Source organism: Mus musculus, chromosome 7 (assembly GCF_000001635.26).
Source record: "Mus musculus strain C57BL/6J chromosome 7, GRCm38.p6 C57BL/6J".
Classification (NCBI taxonomy): Eukaryota; Metazoa; Chordata; class Mammalia; order Rodentia; family Muridae; genus Mus; species Mus musculus.
In genome coordinates, this window is record NC_000073.6 from 134339445 (window position 1) to 134364531 (window position 25087).

Below are 25087 nucleotides of genomic sequence, written 5' to 3' on the forward strand. Positions count from 1 at the left end.
GGTGGGCCACCCCTCCAAATTCTATGGCTGGTGTCAGCTGCTCTGCCACTCACAGCTCCGTGAGCTATGGTTTCTGTACTGAACTGTTTCACTTAGACTTACAGCATTTGTGCTGACCCAGGAGTGCTAGAGAAAACTCACATGCTCACTAAACAAAAACATCCAAGCATGGTTTATCCAAGCAAAAATGCTCAAGCTTCTATCCTCCTCATTCCAGAGCCAGACCCCACATCATTTAACTGCCAGTTTAGTCCTTGGAGTAAAGAACTGTATAATCTCTATCTTGTCCAACTCACGTATTTATACATGCAAAAGAAAGGACAGAGCCAGAAGGAGTATGTTTTTGGGCAACAATCTGTCATTATGAGTTTCTACATGTTTGAATGAGCTGGACTTCAAAGTTGGCTTTGGATTTTTAGCAAAAAAAATTGTTGTGGTGCACAATCTAAGACTCTTGAGAAACCCTGAGTTTCTCAGAAGATTCACAGCTCTGAGAAGCAGAGAGTCCTGGGGGTTTTCTTTTCCTCATGGGACCCATGTGAATAATGCCATGGAATGGATGATGAGTACACACTTCATGAAGATTTTGGAGCACACCAAGGAGCATAGAGAAGCTGGGTTTGGTAGTAACATCTGTGATCCTAGCACTGGAAAGGCAGAGGCAGAAGAGTCACAGCAAGTTCTAGGACATCCAGGAATACATAGTGAGTTTCTCTCAAGAAAACCAAAACCAGCCAGCCAGCCATCCAAACAACCAAATGACAAAATCCAGGTCAACAGGGAGATCCAAGGATGAGGTCCATGCATGCAAATCTTACAACTCATAGAGAAAACGGTTACAAAAAAAAAACTAATTTGGTAACTTTCTGATCAATTTCTGATTTCATGGACAACTTCCTAGAGACTAATATATAAGGTTCTCCTGTGGTTATGATTGGGGACATTTCCACAGGTCATGTGTCACAACAATTAGAGTAGGCAGGTAGGCACTTTAAGGGGAAGAGTCTAACCCTAATTGTGGTGACATTGCAAAAAGAAATACCACTACTACACATGCCTGCCCTCCAGGACACCTCAACCCTGAAGAGCCTGTGATAGCCCCTAAGAACCAAGACATATAGAAGAGATAACCCCATCTCCCCAAATATCTCACACAAGACAACACTAGTTGGGACAGACATCAGTGTTGGGTGGGATGATCCTGGATGTGATGTCCTTCCTGGATAAGAACAATTCTCTATACTCTCAACATCAGTCTCATATTATGCACTACAGTGTCCCAGCTGTGAAGCAGGGTCATTACCAACACTGATGCCTTCCCCATGCTGTGCTCTACTGGGTCACAAAGTATTGGATAGCATTGTGAGAAGCATTTCCACATTTGACAGCAAACTATTCTGAAATCAGAGTCTAAAAGGATTCAAGTCTGTTCTATCATCTTCACCTGTCTTCTACTCTCCAAAGTTGGTGGGCAAACCAGAAAGGATCACATCTTACCCAAAGGTCTTAGATTTACTCTAAGGTTACTGGGAGAAAGAAAAACTTGACCAAGACACAGGACTGAGATACGTGATCCTATTTCTCGAGTTTTTGATTTTTCCATTTTCCAGATCATCTGTACCCAAAACACTTTTCGTTACAGATCTCATCACAATACCATTTTGTTCTCCCAGGATTGTGTTTAATCTGATTTCCAGCAAACAGCTCAGACCACGCCTAAGACTAATAACTACAGAATGGTATTGAGTCCCACTGTGAATTCACGTGAGTAGCTTGATACACATGAATCGCCTATGAACTGTGTGGTGAATAACTAGCTAAATGGACTGAAATGCAGTGGGTCTTCTATCGACACCCCGTGGAGACTCTGCTGGTGGTCTAGACATGAATGAGTTCTAGATAGCATGAGTATCTAGGAGTCATTCATGTCTAGACAGCTGCTCTATGGTTCTCTAACTTCAGACCATTATCTCATCAGTCTTCAGTCCTCGAATCTATCTTTATGAATCCCCGGCAAACCTGAACAAAAGGAGTGTTAGTAATGACTTTCTCCCTAACATTGTAGAGACATAGCTCATTCATATAATGCAGGGTGTGACTGATAAAACAAAGTGTGTGTGGGGGGGGATGACTCTTGATTTCTAGAGCTGACTTGGGTGATGAAAAGGGGCAAATTTGGGTCCTTAAAGATGATGGAGAAGTATATTTATTATCCTGGAAGAGATGACTTCACCTCATTAAGACATCAGTAATGAAACAAACCTTCCACATCTTTGTGAAAACTCTCTACATCTTTGTGCAGCACTGCTTAAATGTCCCCTCTTCTTCATTTAGCCATCTGAAAGATGACGAATGTGTCCCATAATTGTATTTGACTCTTCTGACTGGCTTCTCAGGGGAAACACAGTTTGGAGAGCCTCACTCCAAAGCTTTCAGAACAACTGGGGATTCTGTAGTTTTCACAACCTACCTCTTGGTGGTGAATCTTACATGGCTCCCCCCCTTCCTTGGTTAGAGAATGTTAGGCCCAGGTGTGAGGAGTGGTTGTATAAGGAAGAAGACACAGGGTCCTTGAGTGACCCTGATGTCACATCAGTTGCTTTGTTGGCTCATCAGAGTATCTTGACCTCCACCAAACAGCCAGACCTTGAATATCTGCTCTAAGATAGTGCTCTGCAGAATGGAGACAGTGACTCATAGGATTCCCACCTTTTCAGATTGTGCAGCCTAGCAGGAAAAGGGCCTCTAGAGAGTGGAGAGGTCACTTTAAAAGACTGTAACCTATACACTTGAGTTTTGTTTCAGAACTGTGCAATCGGAGGGCAGCAGAGTACCTGGAACCTGGACTGACATAAATCGTCAAGGAAATGAGAACAGACTGTCCAGATGGAATTCTGGTATGGAGGTACCAGAAGGTGCTAGAGCTTAGCAGGTGCCCCAATCATTAGTGACAATGGTAACTGGCATACAGTGACAGACTTTGTTGCCAACAATAAAGGGGATCTGGGCTAGTGGCCATGAGGAATAGTTTAGGAAACAGGAAAAGAACAAGAGGGAATTTGTCAGGCTTTAGTCAAAAGATAAGAGGCAGCTCTAGAGTCAATGGTGTGAAGGGGTAGAGGACAAAAAATCCACCTCCCTTTGCTTGGACATCATCCCATCTGATTCTGAGAAGTGCCCTGATAATTTTTCTGACAGCTACAATGACAAAAAATCCCTTCTCCAATGAAAGAATTCAAGTAACCATCTGGTCAACTTCTCCTACTGAACTAATAAAGTTATTGCTGACAAGTGACCTAAGATTATACAAAGATTAGCCTTGAGCATGGGTGGCACACTTTGTCTAAAGGCCTGGGTGACAGCTATTTTGGTTTTGTGGGCTGCACAGTTTCTTTTCCAACACTCAAGCTCTGTCACTATTATAGAAGTAGCAAGAGGACATTGTATATATGAACATCAATGTATAAATGAACATCAATGGTTGTGGGACTGGGCTGAATCATTGTTTGCTGACACCTCTCTTCAAAATGTTGAGTGAGATGTGGTTCCAGTTTCCTTGTGCATTTATGCACACTAAAACACCCTCTGGATCAAGTTATAGTTAATAAAACAAACAAAACCCCACTTTCCCCAATTATTCTTGCTTCAGAAAAGGTAAGAAAACACTACCCTACTTGGTCATGACCATACACCACTTATCAGCTGTACAAGTTGTCGCTATAGTGTTAGTTCTCATCTCACTGAGAAGTGCTGCAGACAGGAGCAACCTTAGGAAATGCAGATGGATATACACAATGCTGGACATCCCAGTCCCTACAGATGACAGTCCATCTGGTCCACTGGCAAGTCCTGCTGGTTCACCTTTAAAACATGCCTCTGCTGAGTACATTTTTCTTGCTTGTGTATATGCAGTTTCAGGGCTGACCACTTTGTCCTGAACAACCAAAAGGAGGGCTTATCTTTTGCAGAGGCTAGCTCTCCCTTTCTCAGCAATCATCAGTTCCTTGTATTCCCTTTATTCCCTAGTCCAGGGGTGTGACCCTCTGAGATTTGAGACTTTTCCCTTCCTAGTTAACATGTCCACTGATATTGCCATTGTGTGTGTGTGTGTGTGTGTGTGTGTGTGTGTGTGTGTGTGTAAAACAACAATACTTATGGAAAAAGAGGTTATCAGTTTGAGAGGGAAAAATAAGGAGAAAGTAAAGCAATTATTTTAATTATTTCAAAACTTTAATTGTTACAAAGTATTAATACTATTTTAATTATCAATACTTAATATTTTATTTAAAATGTATAAAAACGTTAAAAAAAAAACATGGTTCTGGGTCTAAACACTTTGCAACACCTTCACCACTGTCCCCAGTCCAAGTCTGTTCTCACAATTGTCCAGTGTGCTCCTAAGTGAGCAAGCAGAGTTTAGCTAGGAAAGAATATTCACTGCTATCTTTACATGGGTGAGAAGATGATAGTCTATAGCCCACTTGCAGTCTTGTCCTAGGTGGAACTCAGGAAGACTCCTAACTCCTTTCTGAGTGATAAGAGGTGCAGTGAAAAGTGGCAGGGTGGCCAGCTCTTACATGCACTGCATGGCACACTCTGGGGCAATACCCCTCATTAGCCCACCTTAGAGACTAACAAGCAAGCAAGGGCTTCTTATGGCTTCTTATTCAAGGTCACATCTACTCCCTGGGATAAAGAAAGGCCCAGCCTTCTTGCTCCAGCTCAGAGCAACACTAAAGAGCCATTCTCGATCCTGGGGTAGCTGTGACCTTCATTTTATCTGTACACCAAGTGTACTTTCCTATCTGTTCATCCCTCCTTCATCGTTCTTCAATCCATGGTCATTCTCACAAGCACACCTTAGGATATAGGCTATCCATTGATCTCCACCACAGAGTCTTAATTCCAAGAACACAGGATGCAACACTGTCAAGTAGTTCTAGATCAAAGGTCACAAATTATAGGTAGGCTAAGTCCATCATACCATTTGCCTTTGTACATAAAACTTTATTGGCAGCAGCTGTATACATCTATGGATCACAGTGCTTTTCCACTAGAACAATAGAGCTGAGTAAATGCCATACAACGTATGCAGCCTGCAAGGAGGAGCATACTTTCCATTATAAGAGGACAGGACAGGACAGGACAGGACAGGACAGGACAGGACAGGACAGGACAGGACAGGACAGGACTGGGGAGGGGGGAATAAAAGGAAAGGGAAGAGAAGGAAGGGGATAGGGGGAGATAGAGGAGGAAAAAAAGAGGAGGATGGTAGAGGTTAGTGAAGGCAAAAGAAAAGACAAGAAAGAACAAAAGATTGCTTCATTTAATTCTAGATTATTGGGGGTAGAGATACATTTGCAAAATAACATTTCTTCCCATGCTGTCTGAGCCCTGTGGAAATAAGTCCTCTGTGATGAGAGAGCTGAGTTCAAGAGGCATTTTCTCTTCAGGTAAGCCTGATGTGTAAATGAAAAGTAAAGCTAGACCTCTATGCACATCCCATGCCTAGGAAGACAAGCAGATTTGGTATCTATGCAGTGGCCTGGCAGGGGCTTATTCCTTCCAGCCACTCATACTAATGCCTTTAGAGCAGTGGTTCTCAACCTTGCTAACACTATAACCCTTTAATACAGTTCCTTATGTTGTTGAGACTCCCAGCCATAAATTTCTTTTGTTGCTACTTCATAACTGTAATTTTGTTAATGTTATAAGTTGCGACATGGACATTTGATATGCAGGATATCTGATGTGCATCCTCCAAAGTGGTTTATAGCCCTCAGGTTGAGAAGCAAGGCTTTTGAGTATGTACACTGGCCATGGGCCTACCACAGAACAGGACATCATATTCTTTAGTCTTTTCTCCAATGGCATCTAACATTGTATCTTGCTTTTTGTCTACATGGATGTCTCAGAAAGGAAAAGAGCTTTAGAGATGAATCACAGATACAAAATGAATTAAGTAATAGTTAATGTATCAGAATCAATGATAAATCAATCACACACACTCAGGTCAGGATCATTTAGATTAATATTAAAAATCCCACAGAGTGGCCCAGAGACCAGGATTGGGGTTAGGGAAGGGGCTCCAAGATAATGAGCTTTAACTAAATCAATAACTAAACTTATTACAGCTCATCAGAAATCCATTTGTAGCCCACTGAGTCACCACCCCAGAAGATACTCCTGAGCCATCTTTAAATATCACTTTCTATGGTGACAGTGGAGACAGGCCCACTACTGGGTACCACAACATCCTTACTCTGCCCAGGGTTATCACTGGCAAGGATACAACAGGATCCACAGACATAGCTCTAGCACTTAATGGATACAGAGACTTAGGTAAGTTTTCTCTTCAAGCCTTGTTTGTCTTGTCTACAAGATAGGCGTAACTGAGACTTTCCCTACAGAATTGTTTAGAAGATTGAAAATAATGGATACAAGCCAGGATCTGGCATTGGGGATTTTAACAACATGTACCATGATTATTTTTCATGAGCATAGGGTGGTAACAGTGATGAAAGTTTCCCTCACAATAGGGGCAGAGTTTTGCATGATGTTTACCCCTACGGTACCAGCAGGATGCTCACTAACAAAGCCTCAAAGACCAAGAAGGTAGGCAAAAAAAGGGGTCAACTCCTAACCTCAGTCCCAAAGGAAAGGTAAGTACTCATGTTTGCTAGAAAGTTTTCTCCCATGGAACGAAACCTACCTGTTTTTCATGATGTAATTGCATGTATCCTATCTCCCCATACCTTAGAAGTCTTCCTGGGTTCTTATCTTCAAGGTTTACTCAGGAATATCATCTAGTGAACTTTCTATCCAATGATCTAGTGATTACAGCTAAAATTATCTTGATTCTATCTATGGACTCTCCCAGGCAGCACCTACAAAGGTATCAGCAAAGTGAGCCCAGAGGGGATCCTGCTTGGGTAGCGTTCCGATAAAAGGAGCTTGCTTCAGACAGTAAGAAGGATGAAGCCCATTAAGTGTATGTAGCCACAGGAAGCTATCACGAATGTCTTAGATACAATGCCAGTTGCTGACGGGAAATGCACAGGTATTCCAAGTCTTAATGAGCATGGCCATGGTCTGAGAGTACTTGTGTTAAGGCTAAAAGGTTCTGTGAGGGTGGAAGATGAGCTTGCAAATGCTCTCTGTGATGGTAATGTACCCTGTACCAGAATAGACTGTGATCATTAGAGCTAGTCAATCACGCTTGTAAACTTCAGGCAGGAATTCTGTGGCATGGAGAGAGATGCTTTCTCGTTACCCAATAAGAAATGTAGCCCACTGAAAATTAGTGTAGATATACATGAGTGAGAGTGTATACAAGCCGAGTAAGTGTGTATGTGTGTGTGTGTGTGTGTACATATGTGCATTCATGCACACTAGAGGCACATTCCCAAACAATAAATTACCCCCTATTCTAATGGAGAAAAAAGACATATGGCTCTCTGCTCTCCTTTTGGCCTTAGGGTTAGGAATTATTTCTTTGCCTAGCTCCTCAATCCTTGATGTTTTCTGTGGTGTTGGATGTTAGGATAGAAACTGCCAAGGCTCGTATGATACTTCTTCTCTTCAAAAATTCCATCTGGGGCTGATAGAGAATAGGAAATAAACCTAAGCTTGAAGACATTCAAGAACACTAATTGGTGAGTGAAGGATAAGAGCTTGGAGTGGCTGTGTCACTGTCCACATTCATTGAACTAGAAAATAGGAAAGCGAGGCTCAGATTCTTTGAGCCTCTGCGGCTTTCTCCAAATGATAGGATGCAGTCTTGTGATTTAGAGCCAGGCTCTAAATACATTTACAGTCTCTATAATACATGACTATTCTGAGGGATGTCAGCCCCACAGGAGGCAGAACTAACCTCCACTAACCCGCCTAGGAACAGCCAGCCTCTTTTCAAAGCCACAGGGAAGCCACTCTGCCCTGAAATGTATTTGTGATCGGGATCTGGTTATTTTTAAAGAGCCTTTGGTGAGATTTTTAAAAATTTCCAAGTGATTATTCTATACTCTGAAACAGAGCATCTAGTCACGTTCACCATAGAGTGCAGTCTCTCTATTTCTGGAATCATCATCAGTAAGGATGAAGCGTTCAGCTTGAGCACTTCCTTAAATACAAAAGTGGCGTTTATCTTTGGAACAGAGAACAACTGCTTGCATTTTCCTGCATGCAATGAGTGTGTTGATGCAGGCATTTCAATAGTTTAATCAATCCAAAAGCTATATTGAATTGGCGCTAAAGATCTCTGAACATCCAATATATCTACACTTGTTAAAATTAATTACATCATTTAATACTTCCACATGCATTATAGTTTTTAAGTGTTTTACAGTCATTTTTATTAATAAATGCTAAATGGATAAGAAATTCATGCTATAAAATTACTATGCATATGCTGCGTTTTTAGTTTTACTATTATTTCTTTCAAATATTTTCCCCAAGTGGAAAGTCCATGACTCATAAACCAGTCAGTCTCACAGAAAGTACAACTGAGACAGAGACAGAGAAATCTGGGCTGCTTCCCTCCAAGACAGACTCGTTTCCTCTCCCGAAAGCCAAAGGGTCTCAGAGAAGCCCACCTGGGAAATTCTGTCTGGCCCTGAAATAGCAGAAATAGCAACAAAGCCCAGCCAGGATGCTCCAGACACAACCCAGGACACATGATTCCTTTTGCTGCTGATTGGTAAGGAACATTCCAACTTCCCAATTAGGAAACATGCTGTACTTACTACACACCTACACACACACACACACACACACACACACACACACACACACCATTATACAACTCAGGTGTAGTTTTTAAATGTTGATGCTAACACATTTATCAATGATAGGATTAAAAAGCAAAAACCTCAGATTCTAGAACTCTCAATAGTCATTGGACCCCTGAGAAGTTAAAAACAAAATCTGGGTGTGGGTGTCATTTTATTCTACTTATCCTGTTCTGGAATGTGGTGTGAGCATACTCTATTTCAGCTGTGGAAGCCACTGCTTGCTATGGGTTGCCTGTATGGCCTGGCACTGTTGTTGGGATAGGGATCTTGATGGAAGGTTTCTTGTTATCTACAAATCTGAGAACATCTGTCTAATCAGACAACAGCACTAATTTATGAACTGCTGACTTGGAGCAGAGATGACCAAATGCTCAATGTGATCGATCTACTGGGATGATGCTATACAGAAGAAATTCAGTAGCCCTCCCTTAGCTGGACACTGATATTGGATAACCTTCTGAGGTGAACATCTACTCACCAGCCCTGTAACTCCAGCCGGGAATATGGATGGAGAGTTGGTTGGTGTGGCTGCTACTGGTACATGTTGCATGGTCCTCTTTCTCCTTTCGTACTGGGACCTGGTTCCTTCCCACGTCTGCAAATTTGACATTTTCCAGTGGAGGGGAGCCAGTCCGAGGGCATGTGCCACTCCCCAAATGTACTGGCACCAATGCTGGGCTCTCCTTCCAGTGACCACCTTGTGGCTGGCCCCATTGTGGACCTAGGAGGTCCTGCTTTCCCTCCGAGAGTTCCTGTGATAGAGCTGTGCTGATTGGCTCTCCATTAGCTGAGCTGTCTACTCCATCTGCTGTTAACTGGTGGGAACTACAGCGGAGGCTGAGAGACAGGACAGACCTGTGCATTTTGGGGCTAGCAATTTGAGGTCGCTCAAGGGGAACAGAAAGAGACTTGTCCAAATAGTAAATGGCATTGGGACACTGCTGAGACACCCGGAAGTGGACACAAGAACTGAACACCAGTGGGACTTTTCTCGATGGTGAATTGTCTGAAGAAAAACTGTCCTCATTGTCATTCGTGTGGGTGACCCAGTAGTCCTGCCTTGCACTCAGCCTTGAGTGAGCCTGGAAAACCTTCATCCCCTCTACGGAGCCATTGCTGGGGGACTCTGTACAGGTGAAGGGTCTATTGTGCTGACAGAGATGGGCATCACCAGCCAGAACTGGGGGCTCTTGGAACAGAGCATCCTTGGCTTTGCACTTGGGACACAGTGGGTCCCTAAAAGTGTCCCATACCAAGCTGCTGGCTGGAGGGCCCACACGTCGGGCAGTAATGGTGATAGACGAGAAACCGCTGTGGGAACCTTTGCCTAGATTGTCCCCTGTAGACAGCGGTTCTGTCTCCAGTCCTTGATCATCTGATGGAGTCAAAATTCCCAGTCTGTCTGGAGATAAAGCAAATCGCCTGTGCATGCTCACTCCATCGCGCCTGGCCAAAGCTGGCTTTGTGGGACACAGCTGAGGCTGAGCAATGGCTTGTGGCAATATTGCTCCATTTTCCATAGATTTCTTTTCATCAATCAGCCGGGAAATGACCACAGGTGATATCATTCTTGTGTTCTGTGATGCCAGTGTCTCCTAGAAAATAGAAAAAATAAACAAAAAACCTCAATTATTCCAGCAGTTCATAGGAATGCAGGTAGTGAACTCTTACAGGTCATGGGGATACTCTATGAGGAGCATTGGTCCACGTTTAAATGATCAAGGAGTTCCATGCTTTCTAATTAGCAGTTCTTAAGCCCTTATGTAAATCACTACGTGTAGAATAAGGCACGTTGGGCCCCATTTTGGTTCTGGTTTGAGCCTCGAGGACAAACCCGAGCTTGGTTTGAGTTTTGAGGTCGGTCTCAGTCACTTCCGTTTCAGGGTGGCTCAGCAAGACCTGTTTGGCCCTGCCTCTGCACCCTCCATCACCCTTCCCCGCCTCCTATATCATCTTACCCCACCAAAAAAATCCCCCTTCCTATGCTCCAAACTTAAATAAGTGAGAGGCTGATGCCATAAAGTTGAGCTCCTGCTTTGACAAGATTCCTGGCTCACTGTGTTTCTTTTGGGCCATCGACACTCGCCATCCAGCTCAGCCCCAGAAAGACCCTGGCAGGACCGGGATCGCAAAGGCACTGTGATTTTTTTTTTTTTATCCATGCTTAACCAGATAAAGAATAAAAAGGATAATCTGTCTCTTCTTGTGTTTTCATGTATGTGTGATGAGTACTGCAGAAGGCTGACCCCAGGCCAGCACTCAATGTGACCACAGCCCAGCACTTAGTGTGACAGAGCCCTCTGGACCTTGTGCACAAAATTGCAGAGACTCTGAAATAATGATAGAAACTACAGCCTTGGAAGCCAAAAGGCATCGATAGGGTGCACAAGCATTCAAGAGCAGATCTCAAACCCTAGCGTACCTTAGAATCACCTAGAACATTGTGAGCACAGGTCTGAAATTCTGAGTGTGGACTGTTGAAGATGTTAGCCCACATGCATACACTAGCAACCCTGATGGAGGTGATTTAGGGAGTGTGAACAGAGTCACAGCTGGTCTGCTACCATCTCAAGAAAAAAGCATCTATAAAGGGTAGGCCTAGGTACCATGGAAGAAAGCTTGGGTTTGCCTTTCTCAAGATGTAAGAACAAGTATAGGATTTGTGTTTCCTTCATGGCAGATTTAATATTCATATATTTAAATAACTAAGTGTTCTCCTCTATCTGGACATGTGACTCTGCATACAACCCTGCAATGACACAAGCTAGATTCATTTGGGATAAGGGACTCTCTATTGAAAAAAAAAAAATGCCTCTGTAAGACTGGCCTATAGGCAAGTCCATAGTACCCTCTTTCTTGATTGATGATTGATATGGGAGAACCTTGCCGACTGTGAGAGATACAACCCCTAGGTTGGGATTCCTAGGTGCAACTAGAAATTAGGCTAAGCATGTCATGAGGAGCAAGCCAGTAAGCAGCACCTTCTATAGACCAGTCTGGCCTTGAACTCAGAGATATGCCTACCTCTACCATACAAATGTATTTATTCTTTATGTGAGAAGTCACAAATTTCAAAAGCTAACCAGAGATGGGGGTGGGGCATGGGGAGTCCATTTTAAACCTCCTTCAGTGTTTAAAAACAAAATCTTTCCAACTCTTAGACAAGGACAACACTTCAAACATCTTTTTAAGCCACACTGACACCTTCCAATTCAAGGCTTTTCTGCAGTTCAGGTCAACCTCATGGAGTGAAGATGCCTTCCTAGCACCTCTATTGCTACAGTATAGAGTAATAATTACCTGTAGTTTGCAAGACCCAGATGCCCATGACTCCACCTTAGACAAATCAGTAGAACCTAGAGGGCTAGAGACAGGTACTTTTATAGCGTCTGTTTCCAGCAGGCTTCCCTTGTCTCCATGGCACTCTCCCTACTCCACTCTTCTCCCTGTAGCACTCCCATGGCTACGATTTGCATACAAGAAAATGACAGTGCACCTGGAGCCCATTTGACAGTACACAGTCCCTCCCATCCTAGTTAAATTTAGTTCTGATAATAATTGTTCCTGTGCACCCCGCTATGGGTATAATCATACCCAGTGGGAATTCCTTTGACATTGATCTTTGGAGGAAAAAAAATAAAACGCAACTTGGAACCTGCAGTGTTGTTCTTATTCTGCAGGGCAGTGTTTCCTCAAACTTGGACCAGTGATAGCCTGGGCTTAAAAATCTCACAGGGTTGAGGTAGATACCTGAACACCTTAATCTCTAGGCTTAAGTTAATTCAGGACCTGTTGGGATGAGTCTAGAATCTGTATTTGTAACCAGCTCCTTGGTGGCCTTTGAGGGTACACAGACATAGAAGAGAGAGGGTGAACTGACTTAGAACCTGGAACCCATCCTGAGCCATGGTTCTCAGAGACCCCAGACCTCAGAGAAGCCTTGATATGCATGGCTGTAATCCTAGGAAAAGATTGGAATGGTGTCTGTTAAAAGGTACCCTTCCTGGTACTGGAATCTCCAATGTCACAGGGCCCCCAATCTTGGTCTCGGGATCCTGTGAGAGTCTGGGTCTTGGAGTCAGTGTGGTTGTATTGTTAGGAATAAAGAGCTGCCAGTTCTGCTTGGAGCTCACACAGAAAAGACCCTGATACTGGCAGTGACAGTCTTGTTCCTCCAGGCAGAGCTCAGGGACATATTTGCTGAGGGCTTCCTTGGGGGCACAGGCCTTGGGCATCATCCCAGTAGGTCCTCGAGGCCCAAGGGAGCCTATATAAAGAGTCAGCTGCCATTTCACTACCTGAGGCCTGGAAAGTGTGACTGTGATTTTTGATTCCATCAAAAGGAAGAGGAGAGAATGATAATGAGATGTGTGACTCTGAACTGATTTCTCAAGCTCTTGTTATTCAGGGTGACACTGTTCCTGGCTGAATTCATGCTGGTCAGAATCATGTCCAGGAAAAACTGTCTGATTCTCTTCTTCATAGGCAAGGTATGAAGGAGAAAGAGAGATGCCAGTGTGATGGTGGTATCTGTTGAAGTGAGCCTTGTTTTAGCTTCTTTTCTGCTTCGTGATAAAATACCCTGAACAAAAGTAACAGGAAGGAAGGAAGGGAGGGAGGGAGGGAGGGAGGGAGGGAGGGAGGCTGGCTGCAAGGGAGGCTACAAGGGAGGGAGGGAGGGATGAAGGGAGGAAGGAGGGAGGGAGGGAAGAAAGGGAAGGAGGGTAGGTGTATTTAGCTTACAGTTCAAGGCATAGTCCATCATGGAAGGAAAGACAGAGCAGCAGCAGCAGCAGCTAAAAGAAGCTCCTCACACTGTGTCCACAATATAAAGGCCCCAGCTCGCACCAGTGACATGATGCTACCAACAATTGAGATTAAGTCCCCATCACTTAACTCCAGAGAAACACCCACAGATTTTTCCAAAGTCCCATCTCCCAGGTGATTCTAGATTTTGTGAAGTCAACATTGAACACTAATTATTACAGGCATTTGTATAACTTACATTTCCCACGACTCAGCAGAGATTAGTAAATAATTGATGTGATCAAAGCATCAGAAACGTCGCATTGGACTTGCCCATAGCTGCTATTTTGGTGTTGCCTATAACATTGCAGTTATAGGCAAACCATACACTTGGTGATTTGGATGACAAATATTGAATGAATACCTATCTACAGGCCAGGTGCATACTGAGTATTATAAACCCTTGTGGTCTGCTGGAATTAACTCCCTGGAGACACTATCCCCCCCAAAAAAAAAAATCATTAGATTGAGGGTTGACAAAAGATCCCCAAAATAAAATTAGAGGAATTAAAATAGAAAAGAGGGACTTTTCACCTTTCAACATATATTCCAATATTCCTGTAAAACAAGTTTCATTTATCAATTCTAGTTTTCTCACTGAGACCAATAGATAATCAAATATAATACGCAACCTAGGGCTGGGGAGATGGCTTGCTCGGGGAAAGGCTTCTGCAGAAACATGGAAACTTGGATTTGGATCTGTAGCACCCACGTAAAAAAACAACAGGTCATGACAGCATGAGCAACAGCATGTGCCTACAAACACTGCTAGGGAGGCAGGGTCAAGATGACCCTATCTACAAAAGTGAGGTTTAAACCAATCAACAAAGGCACTGATGTCAACCTCTGGCCTCTACATGCACAGGTGAATATAGCTACACACACACACACACACATCATCATCATCATCATCATCATCATCACCACCACCACCACCACCACCATCACCACCACCCCCAAAAAAGAAGAGACAAATTATAAAAGTACAGTTTGTTTCAAATCAAGCTACTTTGAGGTGACACCCCCCTCTGCCTTTTAACTAAAGGTTAACTAAAGGTGGCTTTGAAGGGAGATACCTTTCATGTAAAATAAAGTTAAAAGATATAAGACTTGATTTGAAAGGATGTAGGAAACCTTCAGTTTTGAAAGTGATGCATGTTAAAATGAGCGGGAGCCGGCTGGGTTTGAGTCTGGCTTTGGCAGCAGAGCATCTCCTGGCCACTGTCTTCTGAGATCAGGGTTTTCATCCTCTTGCACATAGACGCTGCTGTTGATGTCTTCTAAATGTTTTAAGAGATTGATTTATCTTAAGCGTTTCCAGCATGATTTTGTAGAACTGGTAACTGTTTTCAGAGTTCCGGGCTTCTGATCGACTGCCTTTGCTTTTACTTATGCCGTAAGGCATATGACTAAGAAGGGCAGGCATCGTTTTCTAAGTTGAAATAAGAGGCAGGTAAGTGTCAGATACTCAAAGCAATCCCACCCTGAGCCACTGAGGTGAAAATGGCTTTCTTCCTGCAGCAATTTATATCTCCAAAGAAGAAGCATGCAGTATGATCTGTCTTTGAAATATGTCTTTTCTCCACCTTGGGTGAGACAGTTCTTTCCTTTGCCAGTAGAGCTCTGCAACCTTTGACTGTACTTTCCAGATTGGAATCTATCTCCTCATAGACACCCTCTGCCCCAGTTGCCTCTGCCTGCTGCATACCTGCTTCCTCCACAGAGCAGACCTAGAAGTATCAATGCTGAGTAATCTGTCAACCCCATGCTGCAGTGTCCTGGATGCAAGAGCAGTTCAGGCTTGCATTTATTCTGTGGAGAAGCAACGGGGACACGGGGCTTCAAAACAAATGGGAAATGGGAGCCTCGCTTGCTCCTCATCTCAAAGCCATTGTCCTTCTGCACAGTCACTGGAGATGAGAGGGTTCAGCCATGCATCCCAGCAGTAAAAAGCTGGCTAGAATCAACCTTTCACCTGTGTTTTTATTGTGGTTAACAGATATAAGAGTTGCCATCTTACCCATGCTGAGTGTCCATTTCCCTGTGTCCAGTGCATTCTATAATGCTCTGTAGCCCTCACCATCCATTTTCAGAACTCATCTCATAAAACTAAAATTCTGCTCCCATTAAATAAAAAGTCCTCATTCCCTCCTCCTCACAGCCACTGGAAACCAAGAAGAATCAATGCTTTTAAACAGGGGAAAGGCAGTTAGTAAATCACAGCGTGTGCAATTGCCTCTTATAATCTGCAGAATTTAAAAATAAAAATTATAAATCTCTTAAATGATGCAGGATTTGCTCATATTGGAGTGGTGCATGAAAGAAGAAAACCATGAAAATTGAAGTGCCTTGTTAATGCATGCTTTTTAAACACAGGGGAAATAAAGGATAATCAATAAAGGAAAATCAATATTTTCTTATGTATATATTCCTGTATTGTCCTAAGTTTCTTTCTTGTGTATGTACATTTGTTTGTGTGCAGATGCACCAACACACACACACACACACACACACACACACACACACACACACTGTGTGTGTGTGTGTGTGTGTGTGTGTGTGTCCAGATGTTGACACCAGATGTTGACAGTCTGTTGCTCTCTGAGATGGAGACTACTTCTGAACATGGAACTCAGCAATTTGGGCAAGCCAGCTAGACAATAAACTTCTCCTTCTCTATATCATGATGCTGGGGTTATAGCTACACACCACTGTGCTTGGCTTGTGTGGGGGGCTGGGGATCTAAAGTCAGTCTCCCTGTTTATGAGGCATATACTTCACTGATTGAGCCATCTCTGAGCCCCCATTTTCCTATATCTCTACATGATATTCTCGTTAATTTTAGTATCAGGAAAACTTAAATTTTATATATTTTTAGAAGAAGTGAACATATCCCAAGTTTTGAAACAACCACTTGGCAGAAGAGGCGCAGGCTTGATGTACCTGGGAGGGAAGTGATGAGGGAGGCTGAATATTAGGGCACTAACCCAGGTGAGGGTCTGGTGGGATGCTTCAACACTTGGTAGTGGCCTTATGACACACACAGGGCAAGCTTTCAAAGCTCCTGGTTAGGAGGAGAAGTTGAAAGTCGCACTATGGAATAGATTAAATGGATTCAGGCAATTCCAGAGCAGATGTTGAGAAGGTGTGATTTGCAGGAGATGAGTCAGCCACGGAGAGTGACTGTGCTCAGATATTCTCTGTCTGCCTGTCTGTCTGTCTGTCTGTCTGTCTGTCTGTCTGTCTGTGTGCCTGTGTGTGTGAGGTGGTGTGGATTTGGCCACCTGGTCCCAAAATTCTGTATCATCATTAATGACCAAACTAATGAGTGTTATCATCGATTGGATAATGCTGAGAATGTCCAGCTCCCTGTGGAGAACAGCAGGGAACTATGGTCAACTAGAATATGTTCTTCCTTTCTATGATGCTGGGAATGGAACCCAAGGCCACACGTATGCTATACAAACATTCTAAGATTGTTCTGTATCTCTTGCCCTAAAATCTTTCTTTTGAATGTAGTAATTCATCCCGGCGGCTCCCCCATCATTCTGGGGCTCAACTCTTCTTTCCCCAGCCTCCATGCCGAGTGACCACAGTTCCTCCTGCTTACGCTCCACCCCCTTCCTGTTCTGCTTCCAGGAAACAAATCAAGTCCATCCGTGCATGCTAAGTTCTTGTCACAGTGTGCCCCTTTTTGTTGGCTTTGAACACCAACAACTATATCTCACTTCTTAGGGTTCAGAATAGTACCTTCACTGGTTAGTTTTGGGCAGTGTGACACAAGCTAGAGTCATCTGAGGAGTGGGAATGTCAATAGAGAAGGTGACCCATCATATTGGCCTATGGATGTGTCAGTGAAGCATTTTCTCATCTAATGATTGATGTGGGAGGGCCCAGTCCACTATGAGCAGTGCTATGCTTAAGCAGGTAGGCCTGGACTGTATAAGAAAACTACCAGAGAGAAAGCCTGTAAGCAACATTAATCCATGGACTCTGATTCAGGTCTTGCCTCTAGGTTCCCGAATTGAGCTCCTGTCCTGGCTTCTCTTAATGGTGAACTTTAACCTGTAATCCAAATAAACTCCTTCCCAGGATGATTATGTCATAGCAGTAGAAGCCAAACTAGAACAGCATCCTCTTTAACTTGAGAGATTAGGGTTAAGGACCCCTAGATGAGCTGTAGAGTTAAATCAAGGATATACATTTTTGAGATGAAAAAAGAGACGTGTTTATCATTTAAATCTGTTATAAGAACATATAAATAAGACACAGCAGGTAAGCTCTTCAGGGTCAAACCTCCAGAATAAAGAAGGAAACAAGAACTCTGGGGCCTGGCAGCGTAATTGCTTTAAGATTTGCATGTGTGTGACGCATGGCTCTGCACCAAAGCTTCATTTTGGCTTTTGCACAAAGAGTTAAATATCCAGACTCCCACTCCAGGTCAACAGAATAGTCAAAATCAGTTAGACAGAGCCTAGGGAATATAATCTAACAATGTTAACCACTATGTGTAGAGTTCTTTACTCTCTAGTCTGAATCACTTCATTATACAAATTTGACTTCTAATTCTTTGTGTCTATTTCACACTACTGACACTTTTTTCCATTAAAACAGCTTGTTATATTCCAAAGCACTTCCTCCTGACCTTCACAATGGTACATGGCCTAATAGTCTGGCTCCTCTCTCCTACTTTAAAATTGAGGTAGACCATCATACTTTCCTATGACACTACAAACTTACAAATTGCCAGCATTTATTGAAGAGTTACTTTAAAATATACATATAGATTCTATACTTTCCTATAAAATCCTTAATCATTTGTGGTTGGATTTTTCTGGTTCATTAATTCAACACTTAAGTAAAGAAAATAAACCACCAGCCTATAGAAACAGGCCAGCAATTGTGTTTTGCAGTCCAGCACCTTTAGCTGACTGGAAGGCACAAACATGTATTACCTTGGAGAAGTCCAACTTCCTCTCTGTAACATCAGACTGCAGGTTTTTAAGGGCGATTTGATCATTTGTACTATAGCACGTGTGCAGTAATCCTAGACAAAACGAGATGACACGGCTACTTTTAGTACACGGAAGGATAAAGTAGAATGCTAACCTCAATTTAATATAAAATTTAATGTTCCCACGTCCACATGATATACCATCCAATAGCAATTCTGGTATATTACAAGCCATGACAAAACCTGTATCCCTCCTTCTTTGTTTCAGACACTTCTGCTCTTGGATCTCATTAATTATTGAGTTGGTTACTCAATACAGTAGAATCCTTCCCCATACAGTTGTTTCTCTCCTCTAGATTCGGTAAGTGGTTGTACTGGCTAGTTTTGTGTCAACTTGACACAGCTGGAGTTACCACAGAGAAAGGAGCTTCAGTTGAGGAAATGCCTCCATGAGATCCAACTGTAAGGCATTTTCTCAATTAGTGACCAAGGGGGAAAGGCCCCTTGTGGGTGGGACCATCTCTGGGCTGGTAGTCTTGGGTTCTATAAGAGAGCAAGCTGAGCAAGCCAGATGAGGCAAGCCAGTAAAGAACATCCCTCCATGGCCTCTGCATCAGCTCCTGCTTTCTGACCTGCTTGAGTTCCAGTCCTGCATCCTTTGGTGACCAACAGCAGTATGGAAATGTAAGCCGAATAAACCCTTTCCTCCCCAACTTGCTTCTTGGTCATGATGTTTGTGCAGGAATAGAAACCCTGATTAAGACAGTGGTTGACCAGATATGGCCTTAATCATGTTTCCATTGTCCCACATTCTACTTCTTTCAGCACCTCTATAACCACAGCATAAATACAAGACTGCCTTTCAGCCAGTTTCTCAATGCCACCACAACTACGGGAACAGTGGAGACCAAGACACTGGCTGTCAAACTGGTTTTGAAAGAGTGAAGACATTTTGGGTATAAGAACATAAAGTCATCTAAGGCTGTGGTCAGGCCCAAATGTGGATGAGGATAGATACACGGACAGGAGAAGCTTCTCTTGGCTTAAGCTTCCTGGTGGCCTTGTCTGACTCCTGGAACTCTGAGCAGAGGTGCTTTTGGAAAAAGCATCCTTTGATGAAAGCAAGGAGCATTTTAAAGTTGATCTGAGTCCTGAGGCAAGACTGAGACAAGCTTAGCTGCAGACCCACAGTGACAGCAACCCCAAGATCTCTCACAGTAATATTGCCAGGATATTTCTACAGAAATGTGAGACAAATATAGGGGGAACTGGTTAGAGGAATCTATGCAAACATAGCCAGAGTCCTCATCTCTTCAGACCAGGGGCAAAACTTTGTCTCCCTATGACTAACTCTATAGGAAGTGATTTTTTTTTCCCCCTAAGACTTCGAGGCAGGGTTTCTCTGTGTAGCCCTGGCTGTCTTGGAACTCACTCTATAGACCAGGCTGGCCTCAAACTCAGAAATCCGCCTGCCTCTGCCTCCCAAGGGATTTAAGGCATGTGCCACAACTGCCTGGCAGAATGTGATTTTTAAACACTACAATGGAGTGTTTTTAACCTCTGGAGGTTAGAAATGTCAAAAATAGGCTCCCTACATTTAACATCCTATTTCAGAATTCTAGAATATTTTGGGGGTGGAGGTGGGAACTTTATCTCCAGTACCATGAAAAGATTTCCTGCATGTTTGAATAAGATGAAAGCATTTCAGGGGGGTGAAGAAAATCACATACTATTATAGTACCGTTAAGTTTGGCAGATTTGTGAAGGGGTCAGGATTTGACCTTGGGGGCTTTCAAGGGTCACCTCTAACCCACCTAAAGCCTGCCTCCATTACAGCCAGTCTTTGAGTGACAATGGACCTCTATCACCTCCTGACTTGGGCTGTGGTTCCATCTATAACTGTCACTGGGTGACAGAGGGTCATTCACAATGATATGCAGATTTCCTTCTGTGAAGTACTAATGTCAGACCTGAAGGGCTTGGTGAGGACCTGTGCAATGTTGATGCTTCCTGATAACCTGGCAGTGAGGCTGATGGAAGACAGAAGTCACTTGAGCTGCTTGTATAGCATGGTATGGGGCTAAGAACTTTAAAATACGAAGTCTTGGGGGAACAGATGGGTTTTCATCTGCTTTAGTTTGGCCCTAGCTGACCTTCAGTGAATCAACTGTGGAACCTGCCTTCCTCCATAAATGCAGAAAATGATACCTCCTGCAGAAGCGCAGGCCTTGCCTTCACTTCTCTGGGAGACCCTCATTAAAGCACTGGGGCAAGAATATCAGGTAAATATGCCATAAATGGCAGAGGGCAATATTATTATAGCACAGGTCAAGGCAGGTCTTTGCCAAAGTCCAGCATCACTAATGTGGCACTAATGGGTCAGGCAGCCACTAAAATTGCACCACGGAGTCCCAGGGCTGGAGTCCCAGCTCTGGGTGCATGGGGAGCTCTGAGCACATTGCTAAGCGTACCCGGGTTCCTCCCAATGTGATGGAGGATATGAGCGTGGTTACTTCACAGGTTACGGAAATGTTTGAGTGACACAATTAAGTTAATGTCAATGTAATGTCACAATGTAATGTCCTATAAAAATAAGCACTCACTACTGGGAGGGAAGACCTCTGTTTCTGGGGATGGGGGGATGAGAAGGCTGCTGAGATTGGGAAACATGAGTGATTTAAGTATTAAGTATGAGCTTCCCACACCCGCCGTAGCAAATGGCCACAGACAAATGCATCCGCTAGAGATGTCAAATCTAACACTGGGCTAAAATCAAATTAGCAGCCAAGCATTGCTTTCTGAGGGTGCTAACGGGATTATTCGCCTTGACTTTTCTTGCTTCTAGACACTATTCATATTCCTTAACTCAGGTCTGCCTCATTCCAGCCTCTGCCCTTGCTGCTGTCCCTTCTCCTTGACTCTGCCCTACTGTTTCCCTTGAACAAGGGTTCCTGGACCAGAGTGAGCCCACCTGGACAACCCAAGGAAATATCTTCATATCAAGGATGCATCAGAATATGGGCATATTTGGGGGTGTTAGATTTCTTGTACCACAGTAACTGGGGTGGCGGGGGGGGGGGGGATTCAGGTAGAGAGAATGTAGAACCTTGAAATATGCATATGACATCTATGTAACAACACAGAAAAATGCTTATAGTGACAGACGGTGGAAAGGAGGCAAAAGCCTATGGAGCATGTGATTGTGATATTAATACAGTGTATAAGTAAGGCAATCTACAAACACAGCAAAGTCGCTGTGTGGAGAAGTGGCCTTGGGTGAAAAGAACTGGCCTAGGTTATGGGGCCTAAGCAACTGAAGGATACATGCCCAACCAGGCTTTGCATCTGAAGACTCGCTCGCAGCTGAGGTATCAAATGTAGTTATGTAACTGTGATATTGTATGTCCTCTCTGTTCCTGTTCCCTCCATCTACAAAGTCAGAACATGGGGCTGGTGCTGCTGGGTCCTCCCAGCTCCCCATTGCTGAGTTGTTGCTCCAGCCCTTTACTCTTTGGAACTTGCTGTCAATAATGCAGAGCCTCCTTCTGCCCTGAGCATCATTCTCCACTATGGACTAGAGACACCGTGATTATGATATAAAAGATCATAGTGGAACATTAACCAAAGGTCAAACTTTACCTTAAACAACATCCTCGCTCAATACCCTCCACTGGCCTTTGTATCAAGAATAGTCTATCCTTGAATGCTCTCAACTGTCTCCTGGCTTCGATTCTTGGGGGAAAGCTGTGATGGCTAACCACCCCTCAAGGCTATCCCACAACAGAGTTTCTCCAAGTATGCCCCTCCAGCCGCAGGACCAACATTGGAGGAATAGATAAGAAACATCTGCTCTAGTAATGCCACCAGCCAACACCACCCCCACATCCACCAAGTGAGGATCCCATACAGGAGTGTAGGTATTCATCCATGCTTCAGCCAGTTTTTCAGTACATGAGCCATCACAGGTCCCACATGGTCTTAGACTAGTAGCACCCCTTATGGACAGAATGTCTGATAACCCAGAAAGGAACCGTGGTACCTTGATTCAAAAGCTACCCTTCAACTCTCAAGGATCTGGGCCTCAAATGTATGCATGGGGACCAAATGAGGCTTCACTTAGTATAGAACTCAGCAAGCTGATATTTATGATGCAGCAAATTAAAACCATGCAGTGGCCCATGGTCATCATTGCTGGTGCATGGCATTTAATGGTCTGGTCGGTTGTCCATTTACTAACTCACTAGCTTATACTGAGAGATGCTTTTCTGAGTCTGTTGCAATAATCACAGTTGTATCTCAACTCAGCCTGAGTTACCCAAAGCTATTCTACTCCCTGGTCTCTTTCCAAGTATCCACAGCAGGCTGCACTAATACCAACAAACTGAGCCATCCTGTCAAAGAGCAGCTGAGCAGCCGAAGGTGGGAGGAATTCCCTGCTCTGCATAGGACGTCAAGGCAATGTCACGGATTTGCTATCACAGGCCTCCAACTGACATGGAAAGCTCTTTCAATTGAGAGGGCCAGGAAAAGTTTAGTGGCCTCGCCAGATATGGCATGCGTGAGTGACTTTTCTCATTGCTGTGGCAAAATGTCTGACAATGGGAGCTTAAGGAAGGTTTGTTCTGGTTCATAGTCTGAGGTTCCAGTCCGTCATGGTGCATCAGGGAGAGTGGCACAAGCTGAGGAAGCAGCTAGTCACACTGAGACATGGTGTCCACTGTAGGAAAACAGGATAATGCTGGTGTCTTGGCTCACTCTCCCCTTTTTATTAAGTCTAGTACCCTAGGCCACGGGGATGGTACTGGCCATCCATGTTCAGGAAGTCTGCCCAGCTCAGATAAACCTCTCTGGAAACACTCTTGCAGACACATCCAAAGATGTGTCTCCTAGGTGATTCTGAATTCAGTCAAGATGACCATGAAGATTATCATAGGAGATTTTAAACATAAATGGAAAGGGTCAGGGAGAAAGTAGCATAACCAAGCAGAAGACAAAAGCAAGGGAGAAAGTAGAGCAAGGTAAAGAATAAAGACAAGGGCTACTCACGCATGGATGGCTTGTAGGATGTACCTACAGAATAATAAATTCCTACACATTGTCTAACATGACTCAGGCTGTCCCTACAAACAGCAGACAAGCACCAATGTGTATTGCCTAATGAACCAATCCATCAATGCCACATGCAAACAGGGGAGTATGTGAGTCCTGGGTGTGTGCCTGAGTGTGCACTCTCACATCTAAGGCACAGTAGCAGAGGACAGGAGAGGAGAGGTGCACTTGGACACCTCACCCTGTACTGGTGGATGTTGTAGAATAGCATTTCCAGTCTGACAGGAGTCAGGGCTTGCTCTTGATTGTTACTGTCTCCTTAGCAACAGCTCCTTTCATTGTCTTAAGACACATTTGATAGAGAAAAATCACGTTTCAGAATTAGATTTCACTGTCTCCGTGGGATTTAACCTCAGTTGAGCCTCTAGAGATTTCTATTTTGGACTTCTAGAACATTGCGTTCTTCTGTCTACCTTTCTGGATTCTCTTCTTGATGGCTTCTCTTCACCACTGCTTCTCCTTAACAAATTCATGTGGAACAATATAGCCGGAGGGTTCAGGTCCCCTCGATGAGTTAACAACTTAGTGGTACTAAAATGATACTTTAAAAGCTTACAGCTCAGCTCTTCCAAGTCATTGCCTATGCAGTCTTTCTCAAAGGGGGATCAGTTAAGTTCCCTAGAGTTCACCATTCCATCCATCTTTTCTATGTCCTTAGTGAGTGCTCATACCTCCCCTACAAATGGAAGCATTACCCTCTGCATCCCTGCCTTCTCTCATCTGCTGGATCCTCCCAAAAAGTAAAGTTGGTCTTGTGGAAAAAGCTCCTCTCCATTGCCTCAGTATACTTCACCTATGGTCTTGGCAAGTTCATACCTGGTCCAATGGACACAAACCATACCTCCTTGAAAGCTTGGCTAAATTCCCTTAACACCACCAGCAATGACTGTATAGAGAGGCTCCATGGTTCCTCTTGTTAAAAAAGCTTTCTTCACAATAAGGCTTAGAAAACATAACACAGGAATGTACATCTCTAAGCATCCAGAGGCTCAAAGAAACTGGTGCAGGAACCCTTGAAACAAAACTACTTCGCATCCTGGATGTGGGTACCTTCAACTTCTTCACAAGTTTGAACTGACTGATTACAAAGACTGTCTCGCAGCCTTTCCTTAGGATAACTCCTAACCTTTTATCTCTGACACAGTTCAAAGTCACCTCCTCTCAGAAGGACTCTCTAGTTGCTCCTACCTTTAGCCACGTGCTTCAGATTTCTATCTCCATTTTCCCACAGCCATCTTTCTCATGGGCTTATGCCTCTAAGTTCCTTTGCCCTTGTAAAGGTTGCAGCCCCTGGATCTAGAGAGCACCCTAATCCAGTGTGATCTCCCCTCAACATAACCACATCCTCAAAGATCACAGTGCTCAATAACATCACATTCACTTCATCAAAGATTTGGTCTGATACATCTTTTAGGGGAACCAAGTCGGC

At 43.7% G+C, this 25087-nt stretch overlaps 1 protein-coding gene across 10 annotated transcripts in view; it reads right to left on the bottom strand.

Annotated features, from left to right (window-relative positions):
• D7Ertd443e (DNA segment, Chr 7, ERATO Doi 443, expressed) overlaps positions 1-25087 on the bottom strand; it is a 254380-nt gene that overhangs the window by 73665 nt on the left and 155628 nt on the right. For 6 of the 10 annotated variants that reach the window (XM_011241903.3, XM_011241901.2, XM_011241906.2 and 3 more), the window contains one exon: positions 9268-10384. In XM_011241903.3, coding sequence (XP_011240205.1) covers positions 9268-10384 — 1117 coding nt within the window. Of the gene's footprint in view, positions 1-2470; positions 3100-9267; positions 10385-18550; positions 18643-25087 lie in introns of those variants that run through there. The other 4 variants (XM_011241905.3, XM_011241904.3, NM_001199941.1 and 1 more) reach the window with 2 other exon arrangements.